General features: G+C 35.2%; 1 protein-coding gene across 3 annotated transcripts in view; it reads left to right on the top strand.

The window, feature by feature from the left end:
* The window catches only part of MTA1-like (metastasis associated 1-like), a 211,053-nt gene that overhangs the window by 70,423 nt on the left and 119,229 nt on the right, over positions 1-21,401 (top strand). For all 3 annotated transcript variants that reach the window (XM_081730472.1, XM_081730471.1, XM_081730470.1), the window contains exon 3: positions 7,556-7,694. In XM_081730472.1, coding sequence (XP_081586598.1) covers positions 7,556-7,694 — 139 coding nt within the window. The remainder of the gene's footprint in view (positions 1-7,555; positions 7,695-21,401) is intronic.

The raw sequence follows: 21,401 nt of genomic DNA, 5'->3' as shown, positions 1-21,401 counted from the left end.
CACATGGAGCGGAACTGTTTGCGTTAACTCTTAGAAATTAGTATTACTCACAGACTCAGACGTTTTCCTTTAAAAATAAGTATTTGCTCCAACTAATCGCGCACCCACAATGTGGCTGCTTTGAACCTCAAAGAAGTTTTCCATTTTGCATCACGCGTGCGTTCCATCCTGCTCGACGTACAACATTGGCCTATACTACACATAATCACTTACCACACTACTAGCAACGACCAGGCTCTGCATGCGCATCGTCGGTGTTACTTTACGTATCTTACGTGTTGCAAACTATAAGTGTTTATATTGTTTTGATAACCGTATGTATTAAACAGCCTGTCCGATGCAGAAACAGAATGCCATTTTAACAATAAACAACGGAAAAGTTGTGTACACTCATAATAGAACCTCTCATTCCCCTCCCCCCCAATGAATGTTATGATTGTAAATATTTGTAAAGAGTAGCTTATTAAGAATTCATATAGATTTGTGGTGAAAAGGCTGTAACCCTATTTTTGTGGTCCTCAATACAGCTTGGAAGGATGTGATCTACAGTTGAAGTGGAATTCGAAACTTCGGGTTAGTATCAGAGTCGTTGCACTCCAAGCAGAATTTGATCTTGTGACTACGCCGAATCATCTAAAGTTAAGTCTAACGAATTTTCCTTTCTAATTAAGAGTCTTCGCTACGGTCACCCCTGCTTTGGTGAGTGAGTTTTCGTCCGTCATTAGTTTTCCCTGAAAAATTAGACATTATAGTATGCGGCAAATAAACTGGCTTATGATCTTCAGCGCTGCTTTCACGTCGGTCAACTCTGTTGCAGCGACGTTGTTAGGCCAATAAAATGGAACTCCGCTTCAGCCGAAACTAGTATATAAACGTTACATTCCTGATCAAAAACAGTAACAGTATTGTTTGCATTCAACTTTCCACGCTATATGAAAGGTCTTGGAATGAAAAAAAAAAAAGAAAGAAAAAAAGGTCCCACGGTTATATTTGCTAGGTTAAAGGAGATGGATAATTAATGAACATAAATGACAGTGAATGGATTGTTGGAATGATAATGTAGGAGGAAACCGGAGAGCCTCAAGAAGACTCACGTTGCAGACTCATTTTGTCTGGTATTGATCCAAGAACTTCTAGTAACAGCGATGAGACGAAAGATCTTGAAAGCACTTTAATAATATTTTGAAAATACTGTCGGGCTTAAATTTATTTAATTTTATGTATCATTTTTTAAATTCTTTCATCACTTCGTGTTACACGATTTTAGATTTCCGCTTAGTCTACTAAATTCATGAAAATAATACCTAGGTATTCTGTATCTGTAGTACGAAGCACAGAGATAATATAAATTATAATACATTTAGTGGATATCTTACTTTATTATTCCTTCTATTAAATATTAAAAAAACTAGCTGTTGCACCCGTCGTTGCCGTGTCTTAATTAAGAATTTGGATAAAAAGAGAGGAAGAATAGCTTAAAAGGGATGTACCACAACTATTCCATTGCTCGGGCATGGTATTTATCTTTTACTGCAATTTAAGTCCGTATAATGTAATATTTGTAGCATACGACTTGCATATAAAGCACTCACCTAGAGCCACCAAATTTTATACATACAAATCTTCACCAGATCGAATCGCGTACGACGTCTTTTTGTTTTTCGGCTCGGGGGGATTGGCATAATGTTTATGCAATATTAGTTAATAATTAGCTATAAGCACTTATCGTTGTCGGGATTTAATTCAAACCTGGATGTAAAGAGAGAGGAAGAACAACCTAGTACAGTAAACAACTTATTGTGCAAATTGCCCCTGCGAAATCCGTGGCAATATCTTCGGGGTTGCCGCCACTGTCGAAAATAGAGAAATGTGTGAAATAACGATTAACAACGCATTTGGGAACCCTGGCAGTTTCGGGGCCACCTGACATGACCATTCGTGCATAAACTCGTGCTTAGATGTAATCGACAGATGCGCATGCTTTTATATATATTGTAATAGATAAATAGATGGAAATTCATCCTGGTAAGCAACAACCTAAGAATGTTGGTTACATGATATACAGGCTCTCTTACAAAATGGTACATTAAAGAAGCTTGTTACAGTGCACTTTTTATCCAAAGCTTTCTTCGAGTTGAAAATTGAAAAATAACCTCATACGCGATTAAATCATGTGAAGAATTTCTATGTAGGTGACACCTTTCTGTATGAATAACCTATGTTACACAGACTTAAATCTGATTAAACATATTTCATTTATTAGCATACATATAGGTATGTAGAGTGAACTATAATCCCTGTGACTATGGTAGCCCAAATGTTTCTCCTGTGGTCCAGATTGTATGCTTTTCAGATTTTTAATTATTTTACTTTAACTTTTCCGTGCAAAGAAGGACATGTAACCTGGTCCAGAATCCGTAGGGACAATGCTTGTTTATATTTCACATATTTGTTTACTTTCAAAGTTTTACATAAATATCTTCCTTCCTGTGCGAAGAACGGGTATATCTGCTAGTAGTTAATATATTAGTTAAATAATGTTTTTCAACTTCAATGCAGTCGATATTAAGCAAAATCCTGTCCATAAAATAAGTAAAATACAATATGAAATGGGGTTCTACTAAACACAAACTTGTATGAATTTCATGTAATCTGAATAACACGTTCTGTTATGATACATGTCGTTTTCTTTGCACTTCAGAGACGCGTGGTGACAACTGTAAATTGTGTGAAACTGTAGTGAAAGAGTTAGAGTTGTAAGTCCTGCTGTAATGGATTCGGGAATTTCTTACTTTCATGACACGTGATGTGCCTTCTCTTTGGAAGTGCCATGAGTACGTAGTATTTCACCATTTTTATATTGAAGTATTATCCTTTGGCATATATATATCAGAAATTCATGACACATTACGACTCGCGTCTTCGAAGATGTGCACAAAATTAAACCTGTCTGAATAATAAAAACGATTTTCAGCAACACCGGCCGTGTAATGTCTATACGTTAATTCTATTGAACATCTGCGAGACAATTTGAAGCATCATGTGAATTGTCTGCAACAGCTATCCACTAATCCTGTAGACCAACTGCTGTACTAGTGAGTAGAGATAAGTGTTGGGTAGAACTACAAAGACTGATGTGTTTCTCTTCCATTGTTAAGTATGCTATCCAATAATAGTAGTATGTGTGTGTGTGTGTGGCGGGGGTAGAGGGTCAGATGAGTTTATATCAGTTTTCTATTATATATATTTAGGATATTACAAAAATGTGTCACAATATTTTGGGAACAAATTCCTCAGATCAAAATATGACAAAAAGTTCATGTGGACCTGTGCTCGACACTGGATAGTTTCGGAGTTATAGGGTGCCGAAAACGTGAAACAAGTGAATTTTGAAAGTTCATAACCCCACTGCTATGGGATCTATCGTAGTCGGGTCAAGACATCACTGAGGAACTAGTATGTAAACTATCCAAATATCCATGTTTAAGAATGCACCATTACATCACACCAATTTTTACAGAGGTAGGTCGAGAGTGATCAAGTACTCCCAAACAGCCTCTCTAAAAATAATTGTGCAAGTACCGAAGGTTTTGAAAGATGGATATTTGGATAGTTTACTTACTAGTTGCTTGGGAATGTCTTGACCTGAGTACAATCGGTCCTATAGTAGTGGAACTATGGATATTTAAAGTTTGTTTTCACGTTTTTCGCACCATATAACTACGAAACTGTAGTTCCGACCATAGGTCCATATGAACTTTTCTTACTTTGATGTAAGAAATCTATTCCCTAGATATTGACAGATTTTTGTAACACTCCATATATATGTATATAAAGGCTTAGAAGAACACTGAAGATATATATATATATATATATATATATATATATATATATATATATATATATATATATATAATATTGTATCAGACCACCCGTCCTAGACATTTTTTTCAGCTCGTAATGCACGTAGACATTTCGAATAAAAATTGAATTAACAAATCGTATGTGAAGAATCAAATGGTGATGCTTCCATATCCAGTGGCGTAGCGGGAATACTACTACCGGGGGTCAACTCCAAAATTTCAAATGGAAAGTGGTATCAATTTCGATTTCTTTGAAAGCACTATTGAAGAAGAAACAACTTTTACAGGAAACACTTTTCGTTAATTCTACGGTTTGGCATCTACGTCTATTTGTTGTAGAATTGCTATTATCAGACCACCAGTCCCACGCATTTTTCTCAGCTTGTAGTGCACGTAGATACTTCAAACAAAAAAAATCAATTATCAAATCGTATGTGAAGAATCAAATGGTGATGTTTCCATATCTAGTGGCGTAGCGGAAATACTACTACGGAAGATCAACTCCAAAATATCAAATGGAAAGTGGTATCAATTTCGATTTCTTTGGAAGCACTATTGAAAAAGAAACAACTTTTACAGGAAACACTTTTCGTTAAATTCTACGGTTTGGCATTTATGTCTGTTATTTGTTGTAAAATTGCTACTATTAAACCACCCGTCACACGCATTTCCTCGGCTAGTAGTGCACGTAGACATTTCAAACAAAGAGATTTGGTGCTAGACAGACTGTCACAGTGAAAACAAGGAATAAAATTCCTTTTTTGCACTTGTTAGAAGATTCGAAAATACTTTTCCCGATATATATGAAAAAGAATGAAATGCCATGGGGCCACCATAATGCGAAAGGAACAGGGTTGGCAAGAACCATGGTTTTTATTGAAAAAAAAAAACAGTTTTTTTTGGTTTAAACCCTGTTTTTTGGTTTAAACCAGTTTCTTTCTTTTTTTTTTTTTGGTTTAAATAATTTGCTCAATGTATTTATAGTACATATGGACAGAAATAAGTTTTTCGCCTTGGTGTTATTATGTAGCAACGAGGTTTTGCTGGAAGGGGTCACATAAGCGTAAAGCGGAATCTAAATCGCCACTACGGGTTTTATGATTCCTGATGCAGGCCTGACCATGATTTTAAAACTTTTGTATTCGTCCACCACAGGCTGACAGTATGGAACAGATAATTAGACCCGAGTAAAGGTCAATAATGTGATCAGAGCTGCAGCACTCACTTGTTCCACTCTTAAATCCAATTTATAAAATAAGGCTACTTTCTTTTCCTTCAGTTCTACCTGATTTGCTATATGTATGCGATGTGCATTGTTAAATCAGTGTACAAAAACAATTTTTCTCTCGCTGCAAGTGAATGCTACAAGTGCAGTACTATTCCGCACACCCTTGCAGTTTCGTTTCTTGGAGGCTAACCTCATTTTCTTGCCACTCCTTGTATATCTTCATTACTCTGGCGCATCTGACAAGTGTTGCTGTTTGGGTTATTGACGCACTCGTTGCTCGGACAGCCACAGTCATAATCTTTTGGAATGCGGATAAATCCTGGCCACCTCCCATTGTGACAGTATGTTGTTTGCCAACATGTAGCCTCGAGTGTGTTCTTTCTCTGCAGTACTCCCAGTTGGGGTGATCATGCAGCCCGGCTGCTGGCCACGCCTTGTGTAGAGGGATGATCGCAATTTGTGTATATAAAATACCGTGAATATCGAATCTTTTTGTCATTGGCAAAATTTCAATACTTCTAATTCCTAGATGAACCATTAAATAGTTATTAGATATATTATTAAATATTATTATAATAGATATTATTAAATAGTTAAAAGATCCAAATACTTAAACGTTGCTTGCTATTCAAACAAAGAGTTGTTAACTTACAATTGTTTTAATAAATTCTTTGATGGGTGTATAAAGAGAGGTGTCTCTGAAATTATGAAAATTGAGTTAATTACGAAGAAAGCTAATACTTTTCCGCAGTGGTGTATATAGAGCGATATCTCGTATCACGTGCGTTCGGAAAGGAACTTGACTGTATCTCGAAGTAACTCGCGATTTCGTGGTTTTTGGCGCACAAAGGACACAATTTTAAATTTAATTTATTTCGTATTCAATTTAGAGTTGTCTCACTTTACACATGCACACAAGAATTATTCAATAACTTATTAAGGAATTCGCAGATCCAGCGATGCAGAAATAAATCCTAGTAGATGTTATCCTTTGCTCTTTCTAGCTAGTTTGTTGTACACCATCCTGTTACGTTTGTTTTATATTTTCTGTCTTCTCGCTTATTTTTGATGATGAGTATGAAATTTTGCGGTATTCAACTTCCTCCATTTACTCAAGAAAGATAGTGGGTATTTCTTCCAGACATATTTCTTTGGGGGACACTACCCTCTCTGGAGCTCTGAAAGTGCTTTCCCGAAGGAGACCAAAATAATGCGTCTGTAATAATAAATGGAATAGTACCATCAGTGCCCCTCGGAATACTAAGTGTGCCCTCCCGGAACATTTTTTTTCTAAAGAAACACTGGATACAGTATTTAAGTAATTTAAAAGTATTGATATTTACTCATTTTTATTTAGACTCTTTCATTTAATGATGAGTGAAAGTTCACCTTCAAAATTCATCTCAGAATCTTTCTTTTTGCTTATGTAAGTAATATTACTTAAAATTTAGATTTAACTAGTAGTATTTTAAATATAGAGTTATAGTATATTATACTCATGTGTTGATATAGATCAGTGTTCTTTCGCTTCCGCACATCTCAATATTAGCCCGTTTCTTTCCTTGCTTCGAGTCTATTCCTCCGTATATAAGGTGACTATAACATTTTGAGCTGAAAACGGGACAGGCTTCAGCTTTTTAAACATCATGAGAAATGGGAAACAGGACAATGCGTAAATTAGTTCCTGTTTACCTAAAGAAACAAGCAAATGCTAAAGGCTATGTGCCTTTCGAGTAGTATTGCGAACTATAGATCATGTTTAATGTAGGGAATTTCAGTTATATTCTTGCTTCTTTGTTATTATAAATTATTAATACTTTTACAAGGAGTAAATGTAAAGGGTTTGTTATTTACTTCTTTCACTTGCATAAAACGGGACAAATGCTACTTTTTTCCATCTGCTGACTTGACGGCTGGGACACGCCCCGAAAACGAGGCTGTCCCGGTCAAAACAGGACGTATGGTCGTCCTAACCGTATAACTTCTTTGGTGCTTTCAGACCATGGAGACCCAACATTTTGTGCAGTTTTGCATGTCTATTAGTGCTGTTAAAATTGTTCAAATAATTTGTTCGGACAATTATTCGAATACATAAATATTTAAATTTAAATATTACAAACACTGTTTCACAATTTTTCCCCACGTACTTTTCCCTCTTTTCTTTTAAAGTAAAGAATGCCTCAGTTTATTTCGAGGGTCTGTGTTGAATGAAAAAGTGAACAAATTATAGTTGTTTTTCTGAATATTTGTTTATATATGATTCAGTATAACATTATTTTCAACTGTATAGCACCGCGTAATTCTTTTCATTTAATTTCGATAGTAGCACCGGGAGTAGGCAAATTTTAAGATTTCATTTGCTGTCTCTTCACCGATTGTATAGATTTAATATGACGTGGTTGTTCGTAAACTTGAAATAAAAATGTATGTTGTAAGATTATTAATAAGATTTTCTTTCTTGCAGACGCCAAATGGTAACGTAGAAGCAAAAGTAATGTGCTTTTACAGGCGGCGAGATCTGCCCAACCCTCTAATTATGTTAGCTGACAAGCATCAAAGTGAATATCGGGGAGAAGAATGGGGCCTTGGGCAGACACCATTGGGTGAGTATCAGTTTTGTGTATCTTTACAAGAAATTAACTTGTTGAGAAAGAGTTTATATCTGGAATGTGAGTTCGGTTCCTGGTTGTGGCATCTTTGAGAAACATCGTTAATGTTTGGGAATTCTTCTTACTTTCATCATGCCATTACTTGGTTGTTTGAAGTTCGACGTCCCTTTCAGCACCTAAGTTATATGGGATATTAATGTACAGCGTAACGCGGAATCCGAATTATATGAGCTCCACGGGAATCGAACCCCATCCTAGCCATGAGGGAGCTCTTGCCATTGTAGCATTTATTTCAGGATATATTCTATTTGGATTTAGGGGGCGCGGTGGCTCAGTGGTAGAGCGTTCACCTCTGGTGCTTGGGGTCCCGGGTTCGATCCCAGCCCCCGCCAAGTGAACTTTGTGGTGGACAAACACCGTGCTCGTGGGTTTTCTCGGGGTTCTCCCGTTTCCTCCCACTTTCTTCATTCCACCATTTCACTCATCTCTCATAATCACCGTCTCCTTTAGCCTAACCGGCATAATCGTGGGACGTAAAACTCAAAGATTTCATTTTCATTTTTCTATTTGGATTTATCATTCTAATTTATTGCTGAAAAGTTTGACTGTAAGAGGCCTGTCTTTTTTGTAGCTCTGGAAAGTGATGTTGAGTGAGGGGAAACAATGACTAGAAGTCGACTTCAGGTATATTATCATCATTAAATGTTCCTTTATCACTGTCAGTTCACTTACTGAGGACTGAAATTTTCATGCTTTTCTGATATCCTTACACTCCTCGTCTTGACGTAAAAATTACTCTCATTAAACCTTCCCCACCGACGCACATTCTCCATATCCCTTTTGTCCTTCCAGCACTCTTATTAAATCCTGGCGAAATATTCATCTGAATCATTGCCTTGGCCTATTTCTCTTACAATATTATTTGGCATACTTTACCTTCTTGAACACTGTTTTCATTCAAATAATCATATTTATTCTTCATTCCGACATTTCAATTCCCCCGTCTAGTTTTTCCATATTTTTCATAGTGTCATGCTTTTTTTTTTAAATGTCTTCTTAACATGGAACGGAACACTCAGTGAGTCTTTTAGCACTTTATGTTCTATGAATTATTTTTTAAATGAAAATTTTAATGTAACGTCCCAGAACTATGCTCTTTAAGCTAAAGGAGACGAGTGAATGGACGAATTGGTTGAATGAGAATGATTAGTAAACGGGAAAAACTCCGAGGAAACACACGGACCCGATGTTGTCCACCATAAACTTACTTGATGTAGGATCTAACCAGGAACCCCTTGTACCAGAGGTGAGCGCTCTATCAACGAGCCTCCGTATAGAAATATTCATGCCAAGTACAACTTATCCTTTACTGTATTGTAGACAAAAAAGTAACCATTACGAAAGCGCGATGAAACAAAACAAAGCTCCCGGCATGCAAAGCTATGGAATATTGTCTCTGTTGTCGAGTCGCGAGCTCTACCACCTGATGTAGCAAGCTTTATTTCTTACTCGATGGGTTATTTGACCACCAAATTTCATTCGGATCCGGTCAATAGTTACCGAAAAATGAAGTACCACATACAAGTCAAGCAAAGCCTGTCCCTTGCCTAGTCCGGCCACCAAATATAGAGATCTTTATTTCATATACTATGTACTATTTATTCCAGATTGAACATTTTTTTTCCAGATCTAGCCAGTTGTCACCTAGAAATAAAGTGCAGCATTTAAGTCGAGCAAAGTCTGTCCCTTGCCTGGTCCGGGCACTAGATATAACAATCTTTATTCCATAGATTATGTACTATTTGCCCACCAAATTTGGTTTAGATTTGGCCTGTAGTTATCTAGAAATAAAGAACCAAATAACCGAGTCCGGCCACCAAATATAGCACTTTTTGTTCCTGAGAACATGGGCTATTTACCCAGCAAATTTAGTTCAGATGCTGTCTGTAGTTACTGAAAAATAAAAGTACCACATACACACCTGGAGTAAAACTAGAAGCTCCCGTAGCCAAAACAACTGAAAACATTGTTAAATATACTCTAGATATAGAACAGGGCAGAGAATGTTACCATAAAGTGAACAAAGAACTGTTGGTGAAGATTTGAGAGAGAAGAACAGTATTTTTTTCCTTTATGGCCTCACGCAAGATGAACGTTAGGATACGCGGGTTCTATTGCGGTATCAATAACGCAGTACTTGAATTCGGCATAGTTTGTGGATGCACAGACTGTCACCTCACACAGAATTCTACTCCACCATATTATTTCACCAGAGTTAGATTACAGAACCACACTGCAGAACCTGCTTGAGAGAGAATTGTGTTATTCGGGATAGTAGAGGATGTACGGTACGGTAGAACGTGAAAGAAGGAGAGGAAGAATCCTGATTTGATGCAGATTGGATGAGTTTGCTTAAAGTCGTGCGCTATGTAGAGCACTTTTTTTCATTGATTTTTCAGAGAAAAATCCATTGAATAAGGAAAAGGTAGTTCATACGAACTAGTGAAGGACCAGTGGTCTGAAACATTTCAATTTGCAGTAGTGGCTACCATGGTGACAAGACTGGCGAGTGATGGCAGAATACTTACAATAGTTAAGCATATATTAACTAATAAATAATAGCGTTACAGTTTCGGCAAATTAACTTTGCCTTGATCAGACACATTATGAAATACAATTTGTAAGATTACAGCTTGTATACCTCTTAAAACGAGAGGAGGTCATTCCATGAACCAATCATATTCGTCCTTTCCTTTAACAGTTTTTAAGTAATACATATTCAACTTTTAATGATCAACTTTCACTTAAGAGGTAAACTTTTAATTGGCACACCTGTGTATGAATAACTTTCACTTTTGAAAAACATAAACTTTTAATTGTCTATCCGCTGTTCACTACACCTGTTCTTACCTCTTCTTTCTTCTCTGTCTTATCCAATATCTTTCTCCATACATCATGTATATTTAGTCCGCTATTCCAATTCATAAGTTTCTCGCTTCCTTCCTTTCTTATCCATTCTGCCTCTTTCCATTTTCTTATAATGCTTCTTTTCTCCTTTTCCAGCCCCTCTACGCCTTTCCAGTCTATTTTATGTCCTGTCTCCCTTACATGTTTATATATAGCATTACTATCTCTCTTCAATCTAACGTCGTCCTTGTACTGTTTAATCCTTTCTTGTAACCTCTTTCCTGTTTTTTCCTATATAACTCATATCACATTCTTTGCATTTAATTCTATATACAACCCCTTCATCACTTATTTGAATCTCTGGTACCTTCCTTTTCCTCATTCGCAACGCATCTAACATTTCTTCTACTTCCTCTTCTGTACGTTCTTACTCCTCCTTTTCTCAATAAGTTCTTTTAACACCCGTTTTTTCTCCTATGCTCTCTATCCCGAACTATCTTTTCTTTTCTTCTTCTTTATCTTCTCTCACTTCCTTCTGCCCTCTTCTTTCTTGCTATTCTTCTTCAATCTATCCTCACTATATTCTTTCTGCATTAATAAACTGTGAAACTGCTCTTTATCTTCTTTTCTCTTCTCGTCATCACTGTCTATCATTTTTATCCTTCTCTCCATGTTTCTAATAAAGTTCCTTTTAGTTCCTTCATCTACACTTCTTCTATGGCAATAAACACCTGCTGAACATTGTTTCCTATACTATGTTGTTTCGAATCTCCCTCCTACTTTCCTTATTGTCATATCTAAAAAGTTGATCTTCCCCTCTTCCTGTAATTCTACCTCCAGGCTTATTCCTTTTTCTTTATCTTCTATCCTTCCCACAAATTGCTCGAAATGTCTCTTCGTTCCTTTCCAAATACCTAAGAAATCATCCACATACATTCTATTATTTATTAGTTAATATATGCTTTGGTCAGAATTTGTCTTGTAATTTATACAAGAAGTTCCAAAGCTAGAATGAGTAGTATTCAGTTACAATAGTTATGATTATCATTCACTATCATTTTTACTTATTTCCACTTACGAACGAATTATGTGATCTAATAGTACAAGAGTGGTTTGATAAGTCACTTGGTTTGATATTGAAGAAAAGAACTTGATTTTCTTAACGTCAGAATGACTCGAGTTAACTGTCAGAATAACTTGAGATCACAAAATATTTAGGTCCTATTCATAGAAAAGAAACTTCATGTGTACGTATACATATGACGTTAGCGCCATCTCTTAGTGTGCGAACGAAGTTCCTTATCAAACCGCCCTCGTAGATATGTTCTGTTAGCGAAGGTTCTGTGTTTGATTCTTCATGGCATATTTAATAAAACAAGACTCCGATAGCTAAATTGGATCGGGTTAGAGCTCATTTGTTAATTTGCAGGGAAACAGATAATTCTATAGGAGAATCGATGATTACATATGTGTAGAATCTATTATATTTCTCTTGAGTAATTACAAAACGATTTGCTTGTAGTTGGTTAAAGAACTCTGAATTTTTGTTTAGAACTTGACTTGACATATGTGTGTGATGGATTTTCATATTCTTAGTAAGTAATGCTAACATTGTTCGTAAATACCCGACAGTATATGAGAGAGAGAGAGAGAATAATTTTAATTTCTATTCATGTAATCTTCGTTCTAATTGAATGGAATCTATTACGGAACAGCCGAATCATTGTACTTAGAACAGATTGGTGACAGTATATTTCTTTCAGTTCATTTGCGGAAGAAGTAATTAGAATGTATGAGGTGAACTGTTTCGCAGTTTTTATTTTAGAAGTTAAAAGGTAACGAAACAAATTTCTGGTGTACTTTTGTAGTTATCAGAGAATATTAAAGTATGTATTCTTTAGGGTAATAGCTTCTAAAACGTTGGTAACATTTTTTTGGCGTAAAATAACATAAAATAATTCACACTTTTTAAATCCTCAAAATATATAATGTAGCTAATGCAGTGTTTCGAAGTAATATAATGTTAGGGGTAGGACTATCCGTCTTTTTTTTATATATTTTTTAGACTATCTCTTTTTTTCTCTTTCTTTTTTTCTCTGTTTCTTCGAACAATTCCTTTAAAACAATACTGGCATCACGCTTTAGCTTTGGAACCGACTCGCTACATAACGATCAATCTTTTCTTCCTCGCACACGTGTGAATAAAAGCAGTTTGTGAACGGTATTCTTGATTTTAGACCAGAAGAATATGAGTGCTATAATTAGCCATGAAGCACCCGTGCGTTTCTCTTTGCCATTGTGTTTGTAGTTTGTTCGCAATGATAGGGAAAAATATTAAGTGAATGTGATAAAGAAAACTAATTTTTATATACGATATTTAATAAGTAAATTCTTTTACGAAGGGCGAGATAGTTAACATCAAAAACAGAAACTTTCAACAAAACTTATGATAATATTTGTATAAGACGCTGTGATCATTTTCTTCGTTTTCCTGTGGGTCGCACGATTCTTCTATCTCACGACTTCGGACGTCGCCGCCAGTCACTCAGAAGGAGCTGTCTCCTTTTGTATTTGAAAGAATCCAAGATAATAGCACCAAACTTGATTCATTTTGTTTTGCTTTCAATTTTGTTTTTCTACTTTGGATTGATTTGTTGAAGTTTAGCGTCCCTTTTAAGCAAAGTGACTATATGAGACATGGATCCTCAGTTTCAAGTGGTTGCGTTCACATTTTAAGGCTCTCCCAGCAGAAATCCATCCGAAAGCGAGACAAGAAGTTTCTCGAGTCTCGTGGGCAACACTAGTTCACTCAAATCTTAAATCTCAAACATTGTCTTAGTGTTACATGATTCATAATATAAAAACTATAAACTAATAAAATGATTGTATGTGCATAATAAAGAGCATTTATCAATGTTTAAAGATATGCAAATCATTACACAGTTTAGTTCAATATTAAATATGATTTAAATGTTGTTATATCACACCCTTTGAAGCACTTGTGATGCAGAAGGATTCGGAAGGAAGGAAGATGAAACTAAGAAAAATTAGGACATAAATATTCTACACAAATTTACAAAACGGGACGATAAAAGCTTTCCGAGAATCGAGACGAGAAAACTTCACTTTCGTCTCTACTCGTGGTCAACACTAATCCCGACAGCAGATACACGCGCGCTAGCCATTAAACCAACCGGGAATAGTGCCATAATATTGAAAATAAAGTACGTTCCTGCACAGTAATATAATAGCTTTTTTTAAAAAAAAAAAAAAAAAAAAAATCAGATTTTGACTTTTCGAAGCAAGTTTGAATGGATGACCGTTGAGGAAAACCAGATTATGATAGTAGTGCAGCGTTGATGCAGCTCGTAAAAACAGTTGGGGAGCTTTAGACTAGAATATAGATGTGCCAAGACTTTAGTTTTAGTCCGGAAACTGCATTGGGAAAATGAGGGAAAATAAAACTTCTGAGGCTTTTCTTTTAAAATCATATCTTAAAGAGGGTTATTTAAATTACTTATAGTACAACATTTTAGTGTACATCAAAATGTAAAATACGGTTTTCCAGATCTAAGTGTGAGGAGTCTATTATCCTTAATTTTATTATGCTAGCGTGATTATATTATGAATATGTGTTAGGATGATGCGATCATTTCCATGGGGAAAAAATTGAAAACTACAATAACTAGTTAATTTATTAAATAGTCATCATCTGCAACTATACACTTTTGGCATCTCTCAGCCAAGGATTAGATTCCGTGGAGTCTATGACATTACGAAGTCCTCAACCACACGTTGCACCGCCCAATCGTCAAGGAAGGTCTTCCAGTATTTGGTCACCTCCCAAGGAGTGACCAAATACTGGAAGGGATCGTAGTCAGTGGGAGAGATGTCAGGGGAAACCTGCACCATCCTTTGCACTATAGCATTGTCGTTCAACATAGGGACAGTATATCTGTTGTCAATCGCTGACAAATTTGCGGTCCATTGCATGGAGTTCAGCCTGTAACAGTTGACATTGATGGTTTTACCTCGCCTGAGAAAAACTTGATGGACCACTCCTAACATAGAGCAACAATATCTTCTGTGGATGCAGAGGTGGTTAAAAAACCGTCCTGGCCGTTGATAACGATCCAACCATTGCCCTGTCCATTTACGGTTGTCATTAACCGTAAAAATAACCGGGAAGTTACCTGCATTGGATCGTCACTTCAGATGAAAAGTAGAACTGAAGTCTACTTTTCATCTGAAGTGACAATCTGATGCAGAATACTTCCCGGTTATTTTTTTACACTTAGAGAACTGCACACTTCCAAACAAATTCTGATTGGCCGGTGTCAACTCATATGGCACCCATGAGTCCAATATTGCACCTTACCGATTTAACTAAGCCACCGAACGACAGTGATATAGTGTATGCCTAACTCGTCTGCAATGGCAGAATCACTTTTCCAAGGGCCTACTTCCATAGTGTTCCTGAGGAACTCAGCCGAACATGATGTTGGTTAGTGCCCACTGGACTCATTTTGCAGTGCTGTCTCACCGGAACGAAATTTGACAAATCAACGGCGAAGGTCATTTCTGGTCCAAATGCATCGTTAATGTTCTTGCGGCTTTGCTATGCAGATTGTTCCAGTTCGAACGGAAAGAAAAATCGCTCGAGTTTGTGTTCCTTATGGTGCACTTTCATAGGACCCTATTCAATCCTGATTGTCTGGGTCCCTAGCCTGTTTGCTGAACGTGCACTGAGTTTGTGACATTAGAAATGTCACAGTTTGTGTTGGTGAGATAAATTTCCTACACCCAATGTCAAAGCGGACATTTCATTCGATCCAACATATCTTCATATGATATACGACGAGGTATATTGTATGTTTCATATATTTGAATTTTTTACTTCTAAAATTGCAATTGTTATACTCTTGGAAAGTGTCTATTAACAAACTGGATACAATCATTCTTGGACTAGAATGCGATTAAAATTAAGCTGTCATTAAGGAAAGCTGTTTTTCATAGTCTAAACATTATATTTTCCTATTTTATTTATTTATTTATTAAACTCTACATTAAGCTGCAGCTTTTCTGATGTGTGTCATTTTTCGACGAGCTTTTATTTCTGTAAAGAAATCGATTTCTGTTCGAGAACGTCTCCGTGTTCACGTAATGTACTGCTGGGCAATCGTATGTAATGTGCAGTAGAAAGGTGAGATTTGATACATGCTTAGGTCTGACATTCAAGTAGTTTTGTGCCAAGAGGTGAAGTTTTTAATTTTGTTTTAAAGAAAACTTCTATCAACATAAAGCGTGGTATAATAATAATAATAATAATAATAATAATAATAATAATAATAATAATAATAATAATAATAATAATAATAGAATTATGTAATGCAATACGTAGTACAAACTTTTGACGATATCCATCATTAGTATGTTATTACAGCAAATTTAACACTTATACCATCTTATACCATGGCATGTCCTTTTGCCTCCAGAGGGGCCGCGGTGGCTCAGTGTGTCGCAGCTCCAGTACGCGAGCGGAACGTACTTTATAATTTTAACTTCAGGATTAACAGTATGCGAGCGGTCACACATGAATAAACAACAAACATATGAAGTCTCTTAATCTTTAGCTGCAGACAGATCCGGGGGTGCAAGTACACTATGAATAATAGAGACGAATTTTCTTGCCCAGTTTATTGTTAAAAGAAAAAGTAAAGTTACAGTTGAAGTCCGTCGGTTAATTTGGAGTTACAATTGCCGAAAAAGAGATTGACCGACGGACTCCCGAGCTACACAGTACGACGTGTGTCTACGAAGTTACAACAGTTTTTGGAGACACATCACCTTTATAGTAAATACTAAAAACGTGACAAGTTTCTGCAACTTACGTCAGATCTTATGACTATTTTGTACTTTGGTCACCAATGTTAAGTTTCCATATACACCCTTTTGTGCACCCAACACTAGAGCTGCGTGCGCACATAGTCTCTAAGTATTTTCCCTTTTCGTACACATTTTTTGTTATATTAAAAAAAAATGACACATTAATATTCAGTGCTTAAGTCCTCATCACGTGTAAGGCCTGGTGACCATTTTCTAACAAACATCTCCAAAAACCTTTCATATCCTGTTCTGAATTACCCCTTTGACTTTGTCTCACCCTTGAAGTCTCTTCTACAATATCCACTGTTAATAGGAATTTTCCATTGAGAATATTCTATCATTTGGATTTAAGAACACACAAAACACACATATTGAACAGACGAAATAAACGAAACAGACATATATATACAATATAAACAAATGGTAACTTCTCAATTAAGAAGGGGAGATCGGCCGTCCTTTTAACATCCCATAGCATAATTAAATATGATTAACCAACAATAACAATCACATAATATTCAGTTAAAGAAAAAAAAAAGAAAAATACAATAATAAGATGTACGGCTGTGACATCTCCCTCCCCCCTTAATTGAGGAAATTTGTTATCTGTACAAATTTCCGTAGACAATATCGTTTTATTCAGGTTTACTCTTCCTTTCATACTTGATAATTTACCTTTTCAGTTTGAAATGGTGCAACATTAATGTTTGAAGCATCTTACTCAATTATGTGCAGTACTTAACTTTTCGCATATGCACTGATATGCCTTAACTCATTACGAGAACTAAACTCACTTATTATGAATGATTGCATACATATTTATGGCAATAATCGACAATTTTTCAAATAAGACGCCATTGAGGCAAAAATAATACAATAAAATCAATCAAAATACTCCTAGCCACCAGTAAGTCACCAAAAGTGGAATAATTACACCCGCGTATAATATCTTACACTGTTGATCAGTTTCTTAATTTTTCTGTTTGTTACATTTGGTAACTAGTAAGCTTTACGTCTAAAGCCGGATTACTATATTATGAATATATTTCTTTCAGTTATATTAGTATGGAATATTTGGATACCTGTTGTACAGTAATCATTTCGTAAACTATACGATCCACATCTAATTTCAATATTTCGGTACTAACTACAATCACATAGTACTGTTCATGCGCTGTATGAACTACGATTCCTTTTACGACTTTAGAAGTAACATATGACAGTTCATTATATTTCAGAGTAACCAAAATACACTCAGTTAATCGCATTGTGTTATAACTTGGTGAATTGTCAAATTCTTTTGTAATTTAGCTTCGCAATCTGATGTAAACGTTTGACTATAAAGGAAAGATACAATTTACAATCAAACCGATAATAAGTTGTAGAAACACATTATTCATATTACTTTTAGCTAGCTCAGCAGAAGGTTGCTTCAACTGATCTCAAAACCACGTATGACTTTGAAGGTAGAATAAACAAAGCAGTTAAAGATAGTATAATTACATACAACAAGCTACTAAGTCAAAATGCAATATCTTTAACATAAAAGAAACCAATAATCATATCTGGAGGCAACTAGCAATAATAATTCTACTCTAAGTATACTGAAATAGAATTATTCATGGATTGTTTCAATACATCTTTAATGCTAGTTATCTGTTGTTAATTTACTTTTCTTTACCTTTAGAACCGCTTTTAACAACTTTGTACTTTAGAAACCATTCTTTTAAATACATTTTGATGGAAAGAATAATATCTTTATGTTAGTTTCCAAATTCGATAAATCTGTAATATTCTGTTTCGATTGAAATTAAAGACATCAGCAACCTTCTCGAGACTAATTTTGTTTCAAAAAATTTTCATTCTGAGCAACATTCGAAAATGATATTTAAGGTAAACAAGATAAATTTACTAGAACCACTTGCTCTTTACTCAGTTTTTAACAATCAAACTTTTCTGGTCCTACTGTTTATTTTACTATTGTATTATTAAACATTTCCTTTATCTCGGATACCAAACAATACCTTATTCACATCTCCATTCAAACTGAACAGTCTTTCTGTTACTGCAAGTCCGTCGATACTACTAGAATTACCTCATCTTGGCAAATTTCACTTATCCATTTTGCCAACGTAATCATTTACTTGCCAGATATGTTACGATTTGTTTAATTAACAAGGCTTATTTCACAAGGACGACAATTTCAGTTTAAGCACCATGTATTGCACCAATTCAAACACTTGATCGAGGGCAGTAAGATTTACATAGGAACATTTTGAATATTTTTCTTACAATCTTAATGAATCTCTGCAAGATTGTCCTCGTTCTGTAGTTGAATTCCCCTCTTAAAATTCCTTTTTGTAGAACACACAAAAATGGCGACTATACGAAACAGAAAGACAGTTTTCATCTACTTAAAGAACTCAAAAGTCTCATTAAATCATCATTATTATTATATAATTTAAGCCTCTTGGTAGGCTTTTTGCTTCTTGCCTTCTCGTTGAATTATGCAGTTCAAATTCTAAGACTGTATACGGACCACGCCAAACAATCCTAACTTTTTTTTTCTTTTTTTAAGTACTCCACGTACTATGCCATTAAAAACCATTACTTTAAGTTAAAATAGATAAGAATTACAGGATTCTTCCACTGAACTGAACCAATGAGTTTAAGGCGTTAGAGTGTATTTCTTATATTTTGCTCCCTAAAATCCTGATATAATTTCCATACGTGCAATGCTCTTCGATAAGAATTATTTGCAATAATCCTGGAATACTTGCAACCCTCGCAAACAACATTTCGAGTGAATATAGGAAATGGGATTGTGCATAATCACTTCATGCACAAATACGGCATACTTTATTCGTTGGTATGCCAATACGCAATGTCAAAGAAACTGAACTAAAAAGGCATAACTACATTCAAGAGCACCTTTACTGCCAGACAGGTTATTTCTCCATATCTAGTAATTTATTACGCTCTAATGTTATTATGGTAATTTGTATTACAATTATTGAATCATTTGTCAAAGATTAGTTTACTACACGATTTTCAAACCTCAAGCGACAGTCTCACCGTCCTCTTTAGACAAAGGAGTGACTACTACAAGAGACTACGACAAATGATTTTGCCTGTGAATAAACATGTTTCTATTGACATTGTCGGGAAGAATTCCCATTATATTTAAGATACGCATTTTTTTTAAATACCTCGGTGAAGTATCGAATATAACTATTCGCATGTTTACGTATCATCAGTGTTTTTATTTCACTGACGAGAATAAGAGGATCTCTTACTGCTGCAACTTTTCTTAAGTTTGTACCAAGAATTCGGGCTATCAAGAATCGTAAATAAACTTATCTAATCTTATTGTTATTATTTGTTTCAAACTAGCGATCATGTAAGGGGTTGATGTGAAATTCATATAAAATAGCTTGTCATTAATCTACTTCTAATCGGCCACTTTAGTACCTATGCTCTGGTGTGCATATTATATCTTCCTTATTGTCTTTGTTTACTGGAAACCTTTTATTCAAGACACGTTTATGTGTTTATTTATTTAATTATTTAATCTCCTTTAAATACTATAATGTAATCAAGTCTATTTTAAGAAAGACAATTTCAATTTTACTAATATATAGAGAAAAATAACTTGATATAATTACGCAATATATCTACTTAAAGCAATATCATAATAGTGTATAGCCTAGATGTATTCACTGCAAATACAACAGCGATTTTCGTTTTACTGTTATCAGTAGTTTTAATTCACTAGTTAAATACTCTGTTAAAATGATAAATAGGAAGGTATTTATTATTCTTTTCTAGTGATAACATGCCGGTTAAGTAGCATCGGTAATGCCGGACGCTGTCGCGAAACTACATTGCAACTACAATTGCAATACATATCTTAACAGTGCAGGCCTTAATCGAAGTCAGTTTTCGCTTTAAGGTAACAAAACTAATTGACGTTTATAATTTATGTAAATTTTATATTTTCCTTTCAAAGGAACCGTAATGCTATTGTACTTTTTGTCAAACGATCATAGTAATGACGCAACTCTAAATATCGTTGCGCTTGTCTCTTGTTTAGGAAAAGGGGTAGTTAGGGATTATTTCAATTAATCAGACATTAGTTTCCCTAATTTTGCTCATTCAATGTCTAAGTAAAACGCACCGTGCTATAGGTCTATAATTTATGTTATTACTATTACTTTATTTATTTTTGAGAACCTTCCAGATTCATTAATTGAAATGAATCAATCATTTGCATTAATACTAAATGATTTTGCTTCTAACGTCTTCTTTGTTTTACTGGAAGACCAGAACTAAATTTTTCGCTAGCGTCTGCCTGGAAGTTAACACAACATTTCTACTGTAAAACCTTGTACGGCATGTTCCTAAAAACTGAATCAAACCGGACCCTTTGTCGGTACAACCCAAGAGTTACTCTTGCATCATATGATTTTATTATATAACTTTCTCTATGTATTAAGGAATTAGTTGTCATTGAACTTAAAGGGTACAAATTCCCTTTTATTTTGAAGATGCTTATCAATGAAAAATGAATTGAAGAATGTAAGAACCCGCTATGAAAACTAACCTTCACTGTAAACAAATAAATATACATACGTTTTGGTATTTATTATACCTTAAATTGAAATCTTTTATTGGTCGGCCTGAATACACCTGGAAGTCGAACCGCTGACGTTAAGATAATGAACTATTAGTGTAGTCTCCCAACTGTGTAACTACTTTTTACATGTTTACTAATGGGAACCGTATAGGAACTGAAGGTTCGATTACAGTCTAAATTACAAGAATTTCCTTATCGACACTTGGCACTCCAGATTCGTATTTACAAAGAAATAAAGAAAGATACACTGGCGTGTAATTCAATTATATATA

This window comes from Thermobia domestica, chromosome 11 (genome assembly GCF_964235325.1).
Source record: "Thermobia domestica chromosome 11, izTheDome1.hap1.1, whole genome shotgun sequence".
In the NCBI taxonomy this organism is placed as follows: domain Eukaryota; kingdom Metazoa; phylum Arthropoda; class Insecta; order Zygentoma; family Lepismatidae; genus Thermobia; species Thermobia domestica.
The sequence above is the reverse complement of the archived record's forward strand: the minus strand, read 5'-3'. Positions and strand labels throughout refer to the sequence as shown.